Here is a 20,343-nt window from a genome sequence, read left to right as displayed (position 1 = left end):
CCATATATACATATATATATATAGGATGCGGTTATAGTGAGAACCACAATTATCGTGAGAACATAAGAACCAATAAAATTACTGCATCTGCTATACAAATTAATGCATCCGCTATTAAATTTAATGTATCCGAAAAAAATAATTTTTTGCTCCCTTCAGGATTCGAACCCAGCATCTGCATTCATCCACCAAGATGATGCATCCACCGTAGATCTTGATGATCGAATGGCTTAAAATGGTTCTCCGTTCTTATTTTATTAGTGGTTCTTATTTGAACCTCTCCCTATATATATATATATATATATATATATATATATATATATATATATATATATATAGAGAGAGAGAGAGAGAGAGAGAGAGAGATATAAAGAAATCTTGTAGAACTCATTCCTTAGGTAGTATATAGATCCAAATTTAAATCACACATTTTGTTCATGTGGCGTACTAAGAACGCGACATGTGATAGAAGCCTTCCAAGTCAAAATATATGGAGGGGTAAAACATGAATACAAATTTTAGATATTAATATATATATATATATATATATATATATATATATATATATAGGGTGCGGTTATAGTGAGAACCACAATTATCGTGAGAACATAAGAACCAATAAAATTACTGCATCTGCTATACAAATTAATGCATCCGCTATTAAATTTAATGCATCTGAAAAAAATAATTTTTTTGCTCCCTTCAGGATTCGATCCCAGCACCTGCATCCATCCATCAAGATGATGCATCCACCGTAGATCTTGATGATCGAATGGCTTAAAATGGTTCTCCGTTCTTATTTTATTAGTGGTTCTTATTTGAACCTCTCCCTATATATATATATATCTTAAATATTTTTTAAATCCGAGTTTTTTTTGCACTCAGTCACCGCCTTGATTACAACGTAATATGCATATAGTTAAACACAATATGCATGTTGTTACATACAAATATGCATGATATTGCCACATAGATAATTCTTAATTTATTACATGACGGGTCTCCTAGTGCAATGCATATTTGTGTTTATATATATGCATAATTAAGGCGGCAAACGGTGCAAAAAAAGAGTATTTCTTTTTAGTATCAGAATTTTGTATTCCTATTTTACCTATCTCACGTTCGATGTTCATTCTCATTTATCATCACACTTAGTTCTCCCTAGATTTTTGTATCACTCTGTGTGTGTGTGTATATACATATAAGTTTTGGTCGATTGGAATCGAAGAGATTTTTATTCAAACCTACGATCGACTGAAATTGATTTTGTTTTACACTATTTTCATTGAACCGAAACCAAAACCTCCTCATAATCGATTGAAATCAATTCAGATTGATATTTTCTATTTTGGTTGAGTTGCGCTCACACCCTATTAAAGTTGATATAGTTTGTTAGAGCACCCATATCAGTCGACTCATCCGAGGGGCTCGAGTCGATTTGAGGATGAGTTGACCTACGTAGGGTGCATGCGACTTGAGTCTGGCTTATCTCAATGAGCTCGACTCATCCGCTCTTTTTTTCCTATACATGCAATTGACGCGCGTGAACAAATAATAATTAAAAAGCAAACCTGGAGCTCAGCCGCGCACCTAGAGGAGAGGATGAGAAATGGAGAAGAAGAAGCGGAAATGTTGAGAAGAGAAAGAAATAGGGTTTCTCTAGTGGGCTTCTCGAGTGGGCTGAGCTTTTAAAGTAATTTATTTAATTATTTAACTAAATAATGGGCTTTAAAATCAGTGGGCTTTGGCCAAACATTAAAATGTTCATTTTAATTATTTAATTATTTTAATTTCAATTTTCTTAATTACTTTAATTTTAATAATTTAAATAAATCAAGCTTTAAGTTTATGTAATTTTTAATTATGTCTTTTAATTTTATGTAATTTTAACTATTGTGTTATTTAAATTAAATGAAAAATGCAAAATCAAAACTAATGAATATGATTCAGTTGGACGAGCCTTCCCAATGTAGGGCATTAACTCATAAGTGGTCACATCTGTGGATGAGCCTCCAATTGGCTCAGCGGATGTGGATGCTCTTATCATGATTTTTATAGGAATAATTCTTTTCATAAAATTGGATTTTTTTTTTGACAAATCATAAATGAGGTTAATTGTTCTTCCCTTCCCTCTTGGTGTTTGGTATTCTCAATTATTAAGAATATAATTTATCTTATTGTTTTACAAAACTACCCTGAATTACCCTATTCAGCTTAATCGGGTATTCGGGTACCTTAATACCCGAAATTAAAAAAAGAAAAAAGATTCTTCTCCCTTTTCAACCCTTATTATCCTTTATAACTGTGTTCGTTTTCAATTTCTTGTATTAACAAATACTAACATATAAACAACAATCAACATGCACAAATCTCAAGTCTCTAACTCTAAAACATCAAATTAAACGAACATCTCAATTCCAACTCAACCATTGAAGATACCTCGTAATCATCACTCAATTTCAACTCAGCAATAAGATCAAATACATCACACATGTCAACAAAGAAGAGATGTGAAGTGGCATAGCTAAACCACCATATTCCGCACATAGCTTCAGTTATTTGTCCAACTAATAAGCTTTCAACTGTCAATAGATTTGCTAATTGACCTACACTCTACAATTGGAATAATTTATCTGGACGAAGTCAGCCCACGAATTGTAAGCTGATCCCAGTCACTTGAAGAGTTATATGATATTCACTAACTGATCAGTTCTATCTTAAGCTACAAGCAACGAAAAGTTTGAATTTGATGTATTCCTTCCCTCGTACACCAATACTTTCTCGCTCAGAACCAACAACAATGGATCACATAGTCTATGATATGTTTGATAAACATGACTTAAATAGCGAGGTCTAAGGTTCAAACTCCACCGTTCTCACTCCTCATGTAAAAAAAAAGGGTTAATCATGTTTTGTGTTATGAACCTTTAGTGTTTTCCATAAATATCGCGTCGTACAAAATCTGGCAACGAATGATGAGTTACCTCGTCGAATTCTTAAGTGGAATATTTTTTTTGCATATCGCTCAACAAAATGACGGCGTTCCGGCTAAGAATTTGGCAATGTGATTCATTATTCTATCGTCAAATTTTGTATAATTGAATAATATTTTTAAAAAAACTAAAAATTTAAGGTTTTTGAATAATAAAAAAAGTTAGAGATATTTTCTAAAAAAACACAAATTTTGGAGGAGTTTTCCGGGATAGCTTGAATTGTGTTCGCGGTTGCTTTCATTTCAAAGGCGGAATTGGTTTTGCGTAGGGATGGCAACGGGCCGGATCTGGACCGGGTCTGGCCAATACCAGATCCAGATCCGTTTTCATATACTAGATCCAGATCCAGATCCAGATCCGTGGATCTGAAAATTTTGGATCCAGATCCAGATCCGTCAGATCCGCGGGTCCACGGGTCCAGATCCATGGATCTGCTATTTTTAAATTAAATTAAAAAAATTTCACAAAATCAACAACATCTAATATCCATCATGAAAAATATAACACAAAATACTTTTATCTAATTACTTTTAGTTTTTATTCTTTTGAATATAATTTATTTATTATTTTTAATTTAGTTATTAATAAACTAAATATAAAATATATATATAAAATAAAACGGATCCACGGGTCGGATCTGGGCCGGATCCGGATCTAAAATCTCAAGATCCAGATCCAGATCTGTTTTTAAAACTGAGATCCAGATCCAGATCCAGATCCATCGGGTCCAAAAAATTGAGATCCAGATCCGTAAAAACGGATCTGGATCCACGGATCTGGACCGGGTCCAAGATCCACTGCCATCCCTAGTTTTGCGTTCGAAGTCGAGCTGTTTGCGATTATCTCTGTCGTTCAAATCGCGAAGGCACGGGGGTGGAAGGATCTTTAGATCGAGGCTGATTCGACTTACGTTGTTAATTTGCTTCAAACTCGATCTACGGTTGTCCTGTGGCGGTTTGCGGCGGCTTGGAAGGCCATTCTTAAATGTCTTCAGAATTTCCGACTTCAGGTGACTCACATCTTTAGAGAAGGTAACACCGCGGCAGACATCATGGCTAATCCACAGAGGTTAGAGGGCTGGTGGCCTCACGAAATTGACGAGATTAAGATGGCTGTTCGTAGAGATATGGCTTCCCACAGCCAGATTCGCATAGTTCATTAAATGGTTGGCTGGTGCGGCTGGTTTAGGCGTTTGGGTCGGGGCAACAGCTGCGCTCTTTTTTCAGTTTCCAGGTGCGCTTGGGGCTGGAGCGTGGCTGATTGTTTCTTTGGCTGCTCCGCGATCGGCGCTTTTGTTGCCGTTGGCGTTGAGTTTTGTTGGGAGCTAGTGGCTTTGGTCGTTGATACACTAGCTCTTGGAGTGTTTACTCCCCCTAGTTTTGCGAGGGATCCGCTGATCCTCGTCGGCGTCTCTGTCCAACGTTGCTGGAAGAGGTTAATTCATGGCAGTTCGAATCATGAGTGTGATTGGCATGTTTTGGTCTGTTGTTCGATGCTTTGTTGGCGGCTGTCTTGGAGGGATGGAGGTCTTGCGGTGGTGCTGGGTTGGGGCGTCAGTTGTGGTGAGGCTTGGCTGGTCGGACTTCGTTGGTTAGCCGAGAATGACTTCCTGCAGATGTTCGACTCCAAGTCTGAGTTGGTTGTCGAGGGGTTGATCTTTGGCGTGTTTGTTTCTCTTGTTTGGTCTCGCTGGACTTCTTTATTTTTTTGTGTTTTCTCGTTCGTGTTTCTTTGGTCGTTCTTTCTCTGCGTTTGGGAGCCGAGCAGCTTAGAGGTGATGGTTAGGCCGGAACTTTTGAAGCTGTCTCATTTCCGCTCCTGCGCAGGTCTTCTTAGACGAGTACTCTTTTTCCCTTTCAAGGATTTTCCCTCTCGGGTTTGCCTTAAAAGGGTTTTAATGAGGCTCGGCCCTTAGTTTGCTCTTTTGTGCTCTCAAGGGTCCTAGGTTCGTTCTTTTCTTTTCCTTTTTAATAAAATCTTATTTTAATTATAATTAAATAGAAAATAAAAATTGAATACATTATTTTAAAATATACTCCCTCTGTTCCGCCGAAGTTGAGACGTTTCTTTTTTGCGCGTGATTTAAGGAGTTATTTAGTTATTTTAAGTATGTTTGTAAATTTATGATTAAGTAGTTATCTATATAATTAGTGATTTTAAATTATTTTCAAATCTAAATTTTAAATTAATTCTAAAATTTTATTTAGTTAGAGATATTTAATTCCTAAAAAACACAAATTTCGAAAGTTTTAAATAGAAAATAAAAATTGAATGCATATTATAATTCGAAATAATTGAAAAACACCCCTAACCCGTCTACATATTATAAAAATAGAAAATAAAAATTTTATTAAGTAATTATCTACATTAGTGATTTTAAATTATTTTTAAATATAAAATTTTATTTTTAATTTTAATTTAGAAATAATTGAGAAACACCCCTAACTCGTCTTTCTCCCCCAACCCCCCAAATCACAACTACCTTAGCACCGCCGCCGGTCTTCCTCCCTTACCCCCCAAATTTGAAGTTAGTGCCGCCGTCGGTCTTCCTCTCTCCTCTGTCAAGCAACCGTCACCAGGCGACCGATGCACGACGACGCCGACATATGAAAACCTTTAAAACCCCAAATCCAAAAAACCCCTCTAAAATCTCTCAATTTACATCCGAAATTTCCTAAAATTTGTCATATTCCCATGTTGAATCCACCTTGATCACCACCCCATATTTCCGCCATGGAGCTTAAGTGGAAGAAATCGAGAAAATCGAGGAAAAGATGAAGAAAAATCACCACTTCAGATTTGCGAGAACATCGGAAAATGAAGGAGTAAACGACCCTAGTTCGAAGCCCTAAATCTGCGAGAACGGCAGCATTGGCGTCCGATAGGGCGTTCTTTCCTTAGCATCGCCACCCTCTTGGCTCTTGCCTTGTGTGTATGTAAGGCTGTAAATAAATAGACTACTCACAAACTATTCGAGATTCGGCTCGAAAAAAATTCGTTCGGAGCTCGATTCGATAGTAAACGAGCCGAGCTCGAGATTTTTATCGAGTCGATCTCGAGCCTGTTAGTACTCTGCTCGTTGAGTTCGCGAACATGTTCGGATTCAATTGCTCATGAGCCAATTCACGAACATTCAATCGAGTTAGTGCACGAGCCTCAAATGAGTCGAACTCGAGCTCGAGTAACATGTTAATTAAGAAGTTTTTTCTAAATTTATAACGAATTCGAGTTCGAACATCATATATACAAGCATGTATCGAGCCGAGCTCAAGCTCAAGCTCGAATTCGACATTATTGAGCATCACCTGAGCCAAGCTCGAACTAAGCTCGAGCTCGGTAAGTGGGTGACGAGTCGAGCTCGATCAACAAGATAAAAGCGCAAATCGAGCTCGAGCCGAGCTTGAACACCCCAATAGTTAAACGAGCCTAACTCGAGCTTGCTAGTATTCAGCTCAGCTCGGCTCGTTTACAGCCTTATGTGTATATGCGTCCTGTTTTTTGTGCGTGTATAGATGAGAGAGAAAGAGGCCGAGAGATGTAGAGGAAGTGAGGGGATGCCGGCCACCGTCAACGACACCGTCGTTGAGGTGGCGATGTAACCGAGAAGGAGAGAGGTGCGATTGTGTGTGAGAGAGTGTGTGTAAGAGAGAGAATAACGAGTTTGAGAAAAAGAGTAAAAATGAATTGAAAAATAAGAGTGTAGTGTAATTAGTAGCTTTATTTAGAATTTTAATTTTTCTAAAAAGAGAAACAATTCAAATTCATTGGGACGAATCAAAAATAAATACTACTCAATTTCAATGGGACAGATGGAGTAATTAAATCCTAAAATACTCCCTCCGTCCCACGAAGCATGACATAGTTTCCTTTTTGGTCTGCCACGAAGAATGACACGTTTCTAAAAATGACAAAAAATTTACCCTTTATTCACATTTTCATTTTTTCACCTACCACACTTAAACACAAAATATCAATTTCTTAATTCTCATGCCGAAAAGAATTGTGTCATGCTTCATAGGACGAAAAATGTATTAGACTCCAGTCCACCACCGACCCTCCTATATAAAAAATAAATTAATAAATAAATGGTTATCTCCAAAATCATCTAGAACTGATTTTGTAAACGATTTCGTCCGGGAATTTATCAAACCGAATGTACTCGGTTAGCCTTAGTGAAGAGTGGAGGATTGGAGTTTAGGTTGACATCAAATTATCATCTCTCTCTCTCTACATTTTTCCAGAAGAGCGAGTGAGCTACTCCAATGGCGCTCCGAACCCTAATCACCAGAAATCCTCTGAGGGCGGCTGCTCCTCTCGCCTCCCGCGGCCTCCAGACTTTCTCGCTGCCCGATCTGCCCTACGATTACGGCGAGCTCGAGCCCGCTATCAGCGCCGAGATCATGCAGCTCCACCACCAGAAACACCACCAAGCTTACATCACCAATTACAACAAGGCCCTTGAGCAGCTCGACGCCGCCGCTGCTAAGGGCGACGCCTCCACCGTCGTCAAGCTTCAGAGCGCTATCAAGTTCAACGGAGGGGGTATTTCTCATTTCAGTTTCTTCCAGTTCTGCGAGTCTTTTTCCATGTTTTTCTTAATTTTTTGTTGTGTGAATTGAACATTTCCTGAAGGTTAGACTGACATTTATGTGCTTTAATTCTTGTATTTCCTTGGTGACAATTCATTTTAATCCTTGCTTTATTACTTTGTTTGGTTAACACTAGCTCTTTGCAATCTGACGAGTTCATATTTTTACTTATATTTTTTGGTGATATATTCAGATCCTAAAGAATAAAGCTTAAAAGAGGTAGTTAAATTAGGCTGGAGTAGTGTTACTAACGCTAGAATTTAAACATTTTATACTCACTAAAACTATGACCGGCTTTTTGTGGAAATTACATTGTTATTTTGCCTGGATCAATCAAATTGGCCAATGGGGAATAAGGAGCTGGCCTTGCATTTGCTTCTTCTGTCTGCGTGTCTAATAATTTTTGCGAGCATAATAGCGGAGGTTTTTTGGTTGAAGTTTTAAGATGGAATTGTTTTTGAATATCTTATTAGAATGTGGTTTAAGTTTTAGGAAGAGGTTTCCATTCAATACATTATTATTATGTGACAAATTGAGAGATCGTGGGTTTGAATGCGGTTGTTGCCCACTTATGAAAATCCCACTATTTCAATCTGCACCCTTCCTAAGAAAAATTCCTATATTCGTCAGTTAAAATTTAAGTTTGCAGTTATGTGGGGTTGCTTACTTCCCAAAGATTTATATGGTACTTACCAGATATGTGAGGATTTTTTTTTTTTTTTGAGAGAAGATATGTGAGGAATTAATTATAATATAATTTCACTTCTTGCTTTTTTCACGGATTGGATACATATATTTTATTCATTTCAATTCTCAGTTCCCTTTTCCCAACCAAAATCTTGCGCCACAGATAACACTTGCATACTTACACATATATGTACAAGAGCTTCTTTTTGTTCAGTTGGACGAGGAAATGCCTTGTTCAAGCTACTTATGCTAATTATGTGGCCAAGCTAATATTCTCATTGTTCTCAATACATGTTTTTCCTTCTCTAAATTTTTTTTTTGTAGGTCATGTTAATCACTCAATTTTCTGGAAGAATCTTGCTCCTGTTCGTGTAAGTACCTTAAGGTTTGCTTGTTGCATTTCTATTTTGTTGTTAAAAAATTGGGTACAACCTTGTTTACTAGGCAATCTCTCTTTCAGGTTGGTGGTGGTGAGCCTCCTCATGGTTCTTTCGGTTGGGCCATCGACAGCAACTTTGGATCTTTTGAAGCTCTAATACAGAAGATGAATGCAGAAGGTGCTGCTTTACAGGGTTCAGGATGGGTGGTATGAATTTATCTTTTCATAACCATCATGTTTCAACTCATGGATATCTGCATAAGATGCTTCTGAATGGTGTATTCTCCCGCTAATTTTGTTTACCTTGAACTACTTGATTGATATTTCTAGTGGCTTGGTTTGGACAAAGAATTCAAGCGCCTGGTAGTTGAGACCACTGGAAATCAGGCAAGTGTAGTGGTTTCTGTTCTAGTAGAAACTATGTATGATCTTTTAATCCTAATTTTGCTGCTTAAGCATGCTCAGTGCACTCGTGTTTGATTTTGCACCCAATGCTTTCAGGTTCATTAAGTTCTTAAGTCTATTGAGTTGTAGATAGAAGTTACCTAGAACTTGAAATTAACATGCTTGCCCTATCATAACTTTGTTGGTTTGGAATTTAAGTCCAGTGTTTCCTTGTTTATGTACATGGTCCTTGTTTGGATTTTAGGCCCTTGTTACTTGGTTTTACAACTATTATGAATTCAAGTATGGGCATATTGGATACAGTCATTGGAGATTTTAAAATAAGATGTCTCAGTGAGAATTTACCATTCTAGGATACTAAGTTCTGATTTCTGACTTGATGAAACTTGCCGTTCTGCCTTGCATATCTTCTATTGCAGGATCCACTTGTTACTAAAGGAGCTAGTTTGGTCCCTCTGCTTGGTATTGACGTCTGGGAACATGCATATTATTTGCAGGTGCTTCCTCTTAATTGAATTGTTATTTGTAGCATATATTCAATAGCCTCTGATGCTGCCTAGTAGAATCTTAATATGCAAAAGTTGACTACTTAATTACAGCTACTAATCAACAATGGTCACAGTAGCAAGGCTTATAGTATTTTTTTTTCTGCTCTTTCATTATATTTTGTTTAACTAATAGTTCTTAGTTAATTTGATGCATATCATTATTTAGTTATAGTTATCTTTAATTTCTTTAATTTATTTAGTTATGTATGGTAAGTTATTTAAGGCTAGAATAAAGTAATGGGTCTTTAAATAGTTATTTGTGAGCTAGAATTTATTATTCAGATATTATGTTAGTTTTGGGGGCAGCTTCTGTTTTTCATAGTTTTGAGGGTAATCCTGTTTTTCATAGTTCATTATCTATCGAAATTGATTTCTTCTTTTCTCAATCCCTTCACTCTATCATAATTCTTGAGCTCGGCATGTTCCTCTCCCCTAGGCATACACAAGTTCATCAGTCATCATGCATTCGCATTCACCCCTTGTCGTGCACATCTTTTTTGGTTTTCAGTTCATTCGTCTTATCTCTACAGGCTATGCAAATGTTTGCATTGATGTCATTTCATTGCTTTGCTTTTTGCAGTACAAGAACGTGAGGCCTGACTACTTGAAGAATATATGGAAAGTTATAAATTGGAAATATGCTAGTGATGTTTTTGATAAAGAGAATGCGAATTAGTGAAGTTGTCGAGGTGTTGAACTAGAGAGGAATAAATATACTGTGGCTGCTGAGGTGATCCTGTTTTTTGTTAGTGTGATGTTAACTTGTTCCAGCACACTTTTGACATTGTATATTTTGCGTTTCACCAATAATGTCTATACTCTCTATTTCTGTTGCTAAATATCATGGCTTGTTTTCACTTTTCAGTCGGTTTTGTAAAACATAAGCTTCGTTTTTTCAAACTAAAGAAAATTGCTATTTACATGAAATGAAATCATTAACAGATTACAGAAAAATGCTACTGACTTCGCTGCTTGCTTGGATTGTCGACACTTGTTCTCTATCATTCCTTTCCATCTTAGGCAATCTGCATTTCTGTTTTCTTGAAAACAAGAAACGAGAGATATCTCAAGTTTTCTTATAGAGCATCCGCATCGGTTACACGATAGCGGCCTACTCGTGTAAGGCTGCTATCGTGTAACCGATGTAGCCCACTCTTACACGAGGGCTACATGTTCTATCGTGTAGCCATTTTCGACCGTTGGTATTGGCGCGTGTTTTACACGTGCCATTTAAAAAAAAAATAAGAAATTCGAATTTGACTGTCTCGTTTTGCGTGTTTTGTTGACCGATTTTTTATTTATTTTTATTTTTTCTCTTCTTTTTCTTCTCTTTTTCTTCTTCTTCCTCACTTTCTTTCTTCCACCATTTTCTTCATCTTCCTCACATCTTTTTTCATCATCTCTCTACACCTTCCATGGATCTACACAACCCAGCTTACTATGACCTAAATTGGTGTCCCGATCTATTCGACGACTATCATCCCGATTTGTCGGGATGTAACTTGGGGGATGCTCCTCCATCCGGCGAGGAGATGCCTTCGGCAGCGCATAGTGCCGCCAAACTGAAGAAAGGCAGCCTGAGGAAAGAAGTCGCCCACAAGATCCGGCATGACAGGCAGGCGCCGGTGGCGGAAGAGGAGGGGGCGGGGGAAAGACTGTTCGTCATACCTACACCCTTGACGAGACGGACATCATCGTCCAAATTTGGATGGAGGAGACAAACGACGCCATCCGTGGGACAAATAAAAAGGGGTACGATTACTGGAAGAGGATTGTCGCCCGTGTCAACCCCATCATCGACGCCAACCTCAAGCACCGCCAGATTCAAGGGCACTGGACCCGAGTGGCCCAAGAGGTGCGGCTGTGGGAGAGTATTTGGGTGGAGACGCGCAGCCGGTGGCCGTCCGGCCATTCTGACGATATGCTCCGGGACAAGGCCCAAACTCTTTTCAAAAGTCGGAGCGCAACTAACGCCTCCTTCAATTATTAGAACGCGTGGAAAATTCTCCGGCACAATCACAAGTTCAAGTCGATGTACCTCGAGGGAGACGTGCATTCCTCCAAGAGGACAAAGACTACAGAGGAGGGCGCCTTCACCACCTCGGCGTCGGGCAAGGAGATCTCGTCTGCCCGGCCGATTGGGAACAAGGCGGCGAAGGCGGAGGCGAGGACGGCGAAAGCGAAGGGGAAGCGGAAGGCGGCAAGCTCCGAGCAATCATTAGAGTACAAAGAGGCATTGGAGCGGTCCGACCACAACTTGAAAAAAATCACCGCCGAGTATGCCAAAAAGAACGAGCTCAAGGAGAGGGAGCTCGATATGCAACTCCTCAGTCTGGATACGACGCATATGAGCGATGCACAAAGGATGGCCCACGAGCACATGGTCCAAGAAATGCTTAAGCGTCGTGGACTTATCTAGACTAGGATTTTAATTTATGTAATTTAAATTATGTTTTTAATTTTTTTAATGTAATTTTTAGGTTTTTTATTTTAATGAAATTTTAATTATTAGTAAAATGCGTTATTTAAGTTTGAGCAATTAAATTTAAGTAAAAAGCATAAAAATCAAAACTAAAACTATCATGTAAGCTATCATGTAACCCCAATGCAACCTCTTTACATCATGTGGTCCCCCTCATAAAGTAGACTATCATGTAGGCTATCATGTAACCCCAATGCGGATGCTCTTAAGCAATATATTTATGAATAATCAAAATATTTATGAATTATTTCAAATATGATTATAAGGTAAATAAGGAGTTTAAAGCTAAAACTAACATTAGCACTAAGAGCATCTACATCGGTCCGGTTCATCTCTTGGCCCGAGTCGATTTTGCGATGAGCCGATCGATGTAAGGTGTGTTGGCTCGAGTCTCGGCTAATCCACGTGAGCCCGACTTATCCTCCCTTTATGCAACGCGTGTGTAATGCACTCACAATTAGAAAATGATAAAATAAAATAAAGGGAAAAGGTGTAGATTAACCCTCGAAGTACTAGCCCCTATAGCGTAAAACTCCCCTTAGTCACTGTGTGTGCAATTACCCCCCCCCCCCCCGAACTCTAAAAAAAACGTGCAAATCCACCCCTCTGACCTAACGCCATTTTCGGCCGTTAGTCAATTTCTTTTTTTAATTAAAAACGGGGCCCACCTTAATTGTTTACGCGGGCTTTGGCACCGAACAACCATACCAAACGTCGCGAAATACCCTATGCCATTTATCGAAGAACTTCATTCCTCAATTCTTCGATGAAGAAGACGTAGCTTTGGAACCACGTAGACGATGAAGAAGAACAAGCTTTGTAAGAACGAAGAGGTTAGTATTCATAACTTTTGTAGTTGCAATATTGCTTGTCACAGCACATGCAATTTTCACTCGTGATTTTTTCTTTCAAATTTTCGATTGGTCTTTCTGCAAAATTTTGATAAATTTCTTGTGTGTACAGCATGCCGCTTGTTAACTTTGTTTTCAACTATTTGGAAATTTGGAAGAATGATGATGATACCGGTGCTTTGTTTTATGATGGATTTAATTAAGAAGAAATTGAAGAAATAGTAGAAAATATGACCTATGATAGAGTTATTCTTGAATTCGAGAAATGCTATTCTTCTAATCCTAATACAGTTTATGCGTTAGATGAGGACCGTAATTTAGATGATGGTCTTGTTCTCCTTAGAGATGCTAAGCATTGTTTCAAAGTTTCCGATTATTTTAAACTAGTTGGACAAGAGCAAGTTATGCTATTTGCTGACCACAATATAGATCCTATGTCTCCTATCACACCTTGTCCCTTGTTTCCAGAGGAAGATGAGAGTTTATGTGAGGATGTAGAGAATGTCCATGAGGGTGAGAGGGATGGAGTTGTTGTTGAGGGTGAGAGGGATGGGGGTGAAAGGTTAGTTAATCTTAAGAATATGTTTGATGATAGGGCTGGAGAAAAGGATAGAAATTAATGAGGTTGAGAGGGCTGCAAATACTGAGAATACTGAGAATGCTAGGGCTTCCAATGTTGACAGTGTTGGGAAAGGTCTAGAGGGTATTCATGAAGACATTGAGGAAGAGGCAGAGGTTGAGGGAGAGGGAGATGTTGAGGGAGAGGCAGACATGGGGAGTGATTCTAGTTGTTACAAGCAACATTCGTCTGATAGTGAAGAAGAGGGTAGGGAGGTGGAGCAGGTTATGGGGTGGGTCTGTACAAGATGGTGAAGAGGGAGGCTTCACTTTAGGTATGACATTTGCCAATGCCAATGATTGTAGGGAGGCCATTAATGCCTATGGTGTTAAATATGGTTATAAGTTAAACTTTGTCAAAAATGAACCAAAAAGGATAAGAGTGGTTTGCAAGAATGAACCCACTTGTCCATTTCTGTTATTTGTTTCAAAGGATGGGGATGTCCAGGGGTTGGTTGTCAAGACTCTCGTGAGAAAGCATACATGCTATCCAAAAAGATAAGTACCAAGTGCCAGTCAAGGGTATTTAGCAAAATACTTTAAGTCTGCTGTGTATAGGAATCCTAAATTCACTTCAAAGGACATGCATGGGCAGGTTAAGGATCAGTTGAAACTGCATGTAAGTTTGCACAAGTGCAAGAGGGCAAAGAAAGACATAATAACTAAGCTAGAGGGCAGTTTCAAGGAGGAGTTCAATAGGTTGTTTGCTTATGCTAAAAAGGTGAAGGAAGTTATGCCTGGATCAAGGATGGAAGTCACATTATCCACTGACCAGTTGCAGAATGGGAGAAGGGTATTCAAGAGAATGTTTGTACTGTTAGAGCCACTCAAGTTGAATTGGATGGGGGGAGCTAGGAAGCTGATTTGTTTGGATGGTTGTCACCTTAAGGGTGTAATATTTGGGTGTCTATTAACTGTTGTAGGTCAGGATGGCAATGATGGGGTCATGCCTATCGCCTGGGCAGTAGTTAATAAGGAAAACAAGAACAATTGGACTTGGTTTGTCAGGTGGTTAAAGCAAGAACTATAGCTTGGGGAAGGAGAAGACATTACTATAATGTCTGACAACACCAACAACCAAGATACAATCAAAATTATCCAAAGAAATGCATTTTTCCTTCTAACTGTCATTGATTCTTTAACCATTTTTCTAAGCTCCACATTTTCATTCTTCAAAGCTTCAAAGTCCATGTCCATGGTCGTCGCTCTTTCAAGCATTTTTCTGAGCTCCCCATTTTCAGTCTTCAAAGATTTAATAACCTCTCTTGACCTCTCACACATGGGTTCATCATGCCATTCGAAAAATCCACAATTTTTTGACTACAAGACAACAAAAAAAAAGTGTTGCTTCAACATTATAACCACAAACCAAAAAAAATATGAAATTGCAGAATATTATCTTCCAATTTCTACACCCGTAAAACCTTCTTCCTGGGTTATCCTCCGTCCACGACGTCATTCTCGGAGCTCTCAAACGCTTACCTTCAATCACGCATAAACACTGCACGTAATTACCTCCATAAGCGTCTTCCCTCTGCCGCCGACCGCCGGAATAGCTTGAGGCACAATCAGAATTGAAACTCATGCCTTGGAGGTCGAATGATAAGAACAAGAATAAACCCTATGCTAATTCGAAGAAATTCGCTCACAAGAGGGGGAATCGTAAATTAGGGTTCTTCAACTCATAAACACCCCCAAAATATAATAGCCGTTGTGAGTCGTTGAAGGTGGGCCCCGTTTTTAATTAAAAAAAATTGACTAACGGCCGAAAACGGCGTTAGGTCAGAGGGGTGGATTTGCACGTTTTTTTTGGAGTTAGGGGGGTAATTGCACACACAGTAACTAAGGGGGGTTTTACGCTATAGGGGCTAGTACTTCGAGGGCTAATCTGCACATTTTTCCTAAAATAAAATATAAATTTAATGCAAATTTCTTTTTCTTTCTTGAACCGTCACCTCTTAATTAAATTTTTTCTTTTCTTTTTCTTTACTTAACGGCATTTTTGCCTTTTTTTATTTTTTTTTCTTTTAAAAAAAATTCTTCTTTTATAAATACCCCATCCTACCTCAATCAAATTCATTCTTCCACACTCCTATCTCTTATCTCTCATCTCTCTCAATTTCTCTCTAATTTCAAATTGATCCCAACAATCCCAATATCCCGACTATTTTTCGCCTAATTGGACCGGTGGTTTTTCCGATCCATACTATCATCCCGATCTTTTGGCGGTCAATTTGGGCGAAGAGACCCAAGGCACGAGTGAAGGCGAACCCTCGGTGGAGCCACAAGTCGACAAGAAGCGTCACTCTTACACTCTCGAGGAGACCGATGTCATCGCTCGTGTGTGGATTGAGGAGACCAACGATTTCATCCGTGGTGTCGATCAGAAAGGCGAACACTATTGGGGCGAGTCGTTGAAAAAGTAAATGCCCTCTTGAACGCAACGTTTACCCTCCGGCAAATAAAATCTCGTTGGGCCCGTGTGAGTTTGTAGGAGGCTACATGGGTCGAAGCCAATGCCCCAAGTGGTCATCAAGGCACTCCGACGACATGATCCGGGAGTAGGCCCAAACGTTGTACACATCGCGTAGCAAGGGCGTTCCATTCAAGTGGTGGAACGTGTGGAGGATTCTTTGGACGAACCGGAAGTTCAAAAGCTTGTACCTCGAAGAAGACGTGCATTCCTCCAAGAGGACAAAGACACCAAAGAATAGCGACTTCACTACCTCAGCCTCAGGCAAGAAAATTTCGTCTTCTCATACAATGGGGAACAAGGCGGCAGAGGCGAAGGGCACGACGTCGCAAAGCTCGGAGGCTCCGCCTCAGTGTGTGGAATTCATGGGCTCGACGCGCACCACCCTCGAAAAAATTATCGAGGAGTATGAGACGAAGAATCTTCTCAAGAGAGAGATCCATGACGACCGTATCATGTTCATGGATACGTCGAATATGACACCCGAGCAACTGGAAATCCATCAAGAACGAGTGGCGGCGATTCTTCGGAGGCATAAAGGGGCAAATTAAGCTAGTTTTAAGTTAATGTAATTTTAAATTATGTCTTTTAATTTAGGTATTTTTAATTTTATGTAATTTTCAGTATTTTAAATTAATGAAATTTTAATATTAACAATTATGTTATTTAAATTTGTCATTGAAAAATTGGTGTCATTTAAATTAAATGAAAAAGGCAAAAATCAAAACTAATGGATATAAATCAGCATGATGAGTCAGACCAATGCAGGCCTTGACTTATCAGTGATCTCGAAGCATTGATGAATCAGTAACTGACTCAACCAATATGAATGCTTTAAGTCTCGTCAAAATTGAGAAATGTGACCAAAAGAAGCAAAATCAAACCTAGAGAAGATAAAGGTTAAACCTAGAGAAAATGCTTAGCAGATTTGAAGGCATATCTAACTCTGAAAGATGAAAAAACTTGCAGTTTGAATTATATTATAATTTAAACTAAGTAGTCTTTTTCTTATAAGTTATTTTTTCTGTTGGGTTTTCTCTTTATGTTTAACGGGCTTCAATGTTAGACTTAGTTTGTAATTTATGAATAGGGACATTGTCCTCAATTCAAGGTCTAGGGCCCTCCCAATTTTTGAGTTATATATATATATATATATATATATATATATATATATATATATATATTATTTTATATATCTATACATATGTATATGTGTATATAAATAAGAAATAAAAGAAAAAATATACCCAACCATTCATATTAATTGCTTGACATTGTACATTAATTTGTTACATTTATGTTATTTTTATCCTATTTTTTTCTTATTTAATTTTTAATGTTGAATTTGAGTCCATTCTAAAGTTAAAAGTAAACATACTAATTATTAACAATGAAAATTTATTGTTTAGAAAATAAAATATTTTTTTTAAAAAAAATTGTATAAAAATATATTTTTATATGCTTTCAATCTACTTGATGTTGAATTAATTGAATTGCAAACAATTATCTATTATGTTAAGTGATTGTTAAAAAAATGCATGAAAATGAATTGTATGGAATGCTAAAAAAAATTTGCTTCAAGGGCTCCCGCCCCCGAACCCCCGTGTAAATGTCTTCAGACGCCGTAAATCAATAAATTCAACCCTCCCCCACCTCAAATCCTGGATCTGCCCCTGGACATTGTGATCAAATAAAATAAGCCATTAATTATTCTCTTACCTATGATAGAAAAATTCTATCTTTACATTTATGGTTATCAAATTCAAATTATTTCGGATCCTTATGCTCAATTTTTCTTGTTTTTACAAATTTGTTGTTGAGGATCAAATGACTCAATACATGTATAAATAATTTGAATTTTGATTCTAAGACACGTTCAGCTTATAATGAGTCTGTTGGAATAGTTCAGCTCAACTATCAGAAAGGTAAGCTAGCAGATAATCCAAGTAAGCTTGTCTAACTGGGCGATCAATTAGCAATCCTACTGACTACTCAAGAGATGGTTAGTTAGAGTAATAACTTATATGTGCGGAATGTGATGGTTAACCTACTCGCTTCGTAAATTCTTTAAGTCGATTTTTCAACTAAGTTAAGATTTAGTTTGATCAGTAGCTTGAGTCTGCTGATTTTAAGTATGCTGAAAATATGATTTTCAGCTGATATTGAGTTTTGTTGTGTTGATGGTCGGTGTGCAGATAAATGACTGTTTAAGTATAGTTGAATATAAATGTAGAGTGTTAAGCACTCAACGGTTTAACGTGGTTCGGAGAAACTCTCCTACGTTCACGCACTTGTGTTACATGCGAATTCGCTTATTTTAGATTCTTTGTTTAGAGTTGTAAGTCAATTGATCAGTTAGTTTCCTTAAACTGATCCACATGTTACGCGATTGTGACTGTTAATACAATTTCCTCGGTTGCTTCCAAATACAACTTAAGTTTTCAGACTACTAACTCGTAGCTTACTTGCTGATAACCTTCTAACAATTAACACCTATTTTTTACAATGGGTGAGTGTTTGAAGGAGGTTTTCCAACTTGTGAATACACTGTTACAATGAAGAACAATAGGGTTTTCAGTGTGTTCGAATCTAGGCTTGAAATTAACAAAGTAAATCGCCTATACACTAAGGGAATGTTTGTAGGAAATCTTTGGAAGATTAGATCTTGAAATCCTAGAAGATATCACTTAACAATCGTTAAATTCTCTTCTTTATAAATATGCTTAGTTCTTGAGAATAAGACGAAGAGCTTGGTTGCTTTGTGAATTCAAATGCATAGTGTTTCTGGTAGTTTCTTTGTTGGATGTAGCGGGGTATTTATACACTATGGATGGATGGAAGAGTTCCGTTGGAGAGAAGATGTTGAAATCACCGATTGCGTATACGTTGAAATTTTCCTGTTTGATCCAAAGGATAGCATTGTCAGAACTCTGTAGATCCGTATGAGGTAAGTCCTGACATCTTACGAAATCCTCGTACTTTTTTTGTCTTTTCTCCATATTTGACGATTTTTTTTATTAAATATCATATCTTCTGCATTAAATGTCCGTCTGATGTAGCTCGTAGATTAACTTCACTTTAAATATTGTTGACTTAGGACTGACGTGGCGTGGGATCAAATAGGATTCCATCAGTGTACTTCTCTGTTCAGTATATATCAACTGATCTTTGTTCAGTTGATGTTTAGTTCAACGAATCATCTACTTCTAGAGTTAGAACTTTATGAACCATCGTAGTATACATCCGTTAATCCTTTAGTTGAAATATGTAAACATAAAAAGAATACTCCCTAATAGTTGAGTTGTAATATACAAGATACAACCTTGACATAACAAGAATTATGATATTTATTTTCCAAACCACTTGAAAACATCTAACTATCTCAGGGTTGTCTTATTTAATGATTTGCAACTGCTCCAAAATCATATTCATCCATCTTTCTTCAAAATAACACAATATTGGAATGCACAAAAATGTCATCGTCTATAATTACATATGAATTTGAAATTCAAGAAGCTACTTCAGGTGTCATCGACGAGCTCAACGATGATCTTAAAAAATGTGACACCCCTCCAAAAATTATGTCGTCGCGATATAAAATATTTTTCGATGAGGCTCTTGAAATCTATCTTCAATCTCGTTGTAAATCATTTTCTTAAACTCGTCATGAATTCATCTTAATCGAATGACTTATTGATATGAAACTCATATTTGGTTATAAACGGCGCCGTTTCAATGTGTTTAAATATTGTGTCGTCTTTCATCGCCGATTTGGCCATATTGGAAATTCTAACTGCCAACTTAGCTTCGATTTGAGGGAAATTCAAAATCGTGAGCAAAATAATAAAAATTTGAAAAATTAAATATTCTCGTTGAAAAAAATAAGAACGTGTGTAATTTTAAAAAATCTCTCAAATTCGTGAATTTGCTAGGAAATAACCTCTTGAAAATCTATACTATATTAAAAAGGGAATCTCTAATTTGACACAATTTATAAATTAAAGAGAAATCAATATCATAATCTATGTGAAATTTAAAATTAATACATGAAAATTAAAGTAATCATCCATTAGCCCCTCGATTAACCACCACTAATCTTTAAATTTTAAATTTCTTGGTTTTTTTTTCTCATTTTGTAAATAGAGCATATTTTTTCTACTTTTTTCATTTAATTGTTTTTGAAATGAAATATTTAATATACTTATTAAAATAAAATATTTACTATATATAATTTTTATTTTAACTATTAACTATTTGAGTGAAATCTATTATAGTTGAATATTAAAACACAAATTCTACATTTTGTAGGGTCAAGATT

At 37.4% G+C, this 20,343-nt stretch overlaps 1 protein-coding gene across 1 annotated transcript; it reads left to right on the top strand.

The window, feature by feature from the left end:
• The first annotated feature begins 7,089 nt into the window (after positions 1-7,089).
• LOC130997179 (superoxide dismutase [Mn], mitochondrial-like) lies at positions 7,090-10,440 on the top strand. Its single transcript, XM_057922436.1, has 6 exons — positions 7,090-7,535; positions 8,594-8,640; positions 8,730-8,855; positions 8,979-9,035; positions 9,473-9,550; positions 10,182-10,440. Exons 1-6 carry the CDS (start codon positions 7,256-7,258, stop codon positions 10,275-10,277), a joined length of 684 nt encoding a protein of 227 aa, XP_057778419.1. The 5' UTR covers positions 7,090-7,255; the 3' UTR covers positions 10,278-10,440.
• Positions 10,441-20,343: the final 9,903 nt, after the last annotated feature.

Source organism: Salvia miltiorrhiza, chromosome 8 (assembly GCF_028751815.1).
Source record: "Salvia miltiorrhiza cultivar Shanhuang (shh) chromosome 8, IMPLAD_Smil_shh, whole genome shotgun sequence".
Classification (NCBI taxonomy): domain Eukaryota; kingdom Viridiplantae; phylum Streptophyta; class Magnoliopsida; order Lamiales; family Lamiaceae; genus Salvia; species Salvia miltiorrhiza.
The sequence above is the reverse complement of the archived record's forward strand: the minus strand, read 5'-3'. Positions and strand labels throughout refer to the sequence as shown.

Coding starts and splice junctions, on each gene's coding strand:
- LOC130997179 (XM_057922436.1), top strand. CDS start 7,256: ATGGCGCTCCGAACCCTAATCACCAGAAATCCTCTGAGGGCGGCTGCT. Junction 8,641..8,729: donor AGAATCTTGCTCCTGTTCGT/GTAAGTACCTTA, acceptor TCTCTCTTTCAG/GTTGGTGGTGGTGAGCCTCC. Junction 9,551..10,181: donor AACATGCATATTATTTGCAG/GTGCTTCCTCTT, acceptor TGCTTTTTGCAG/TACAAGAACGTGAGGCCTGA.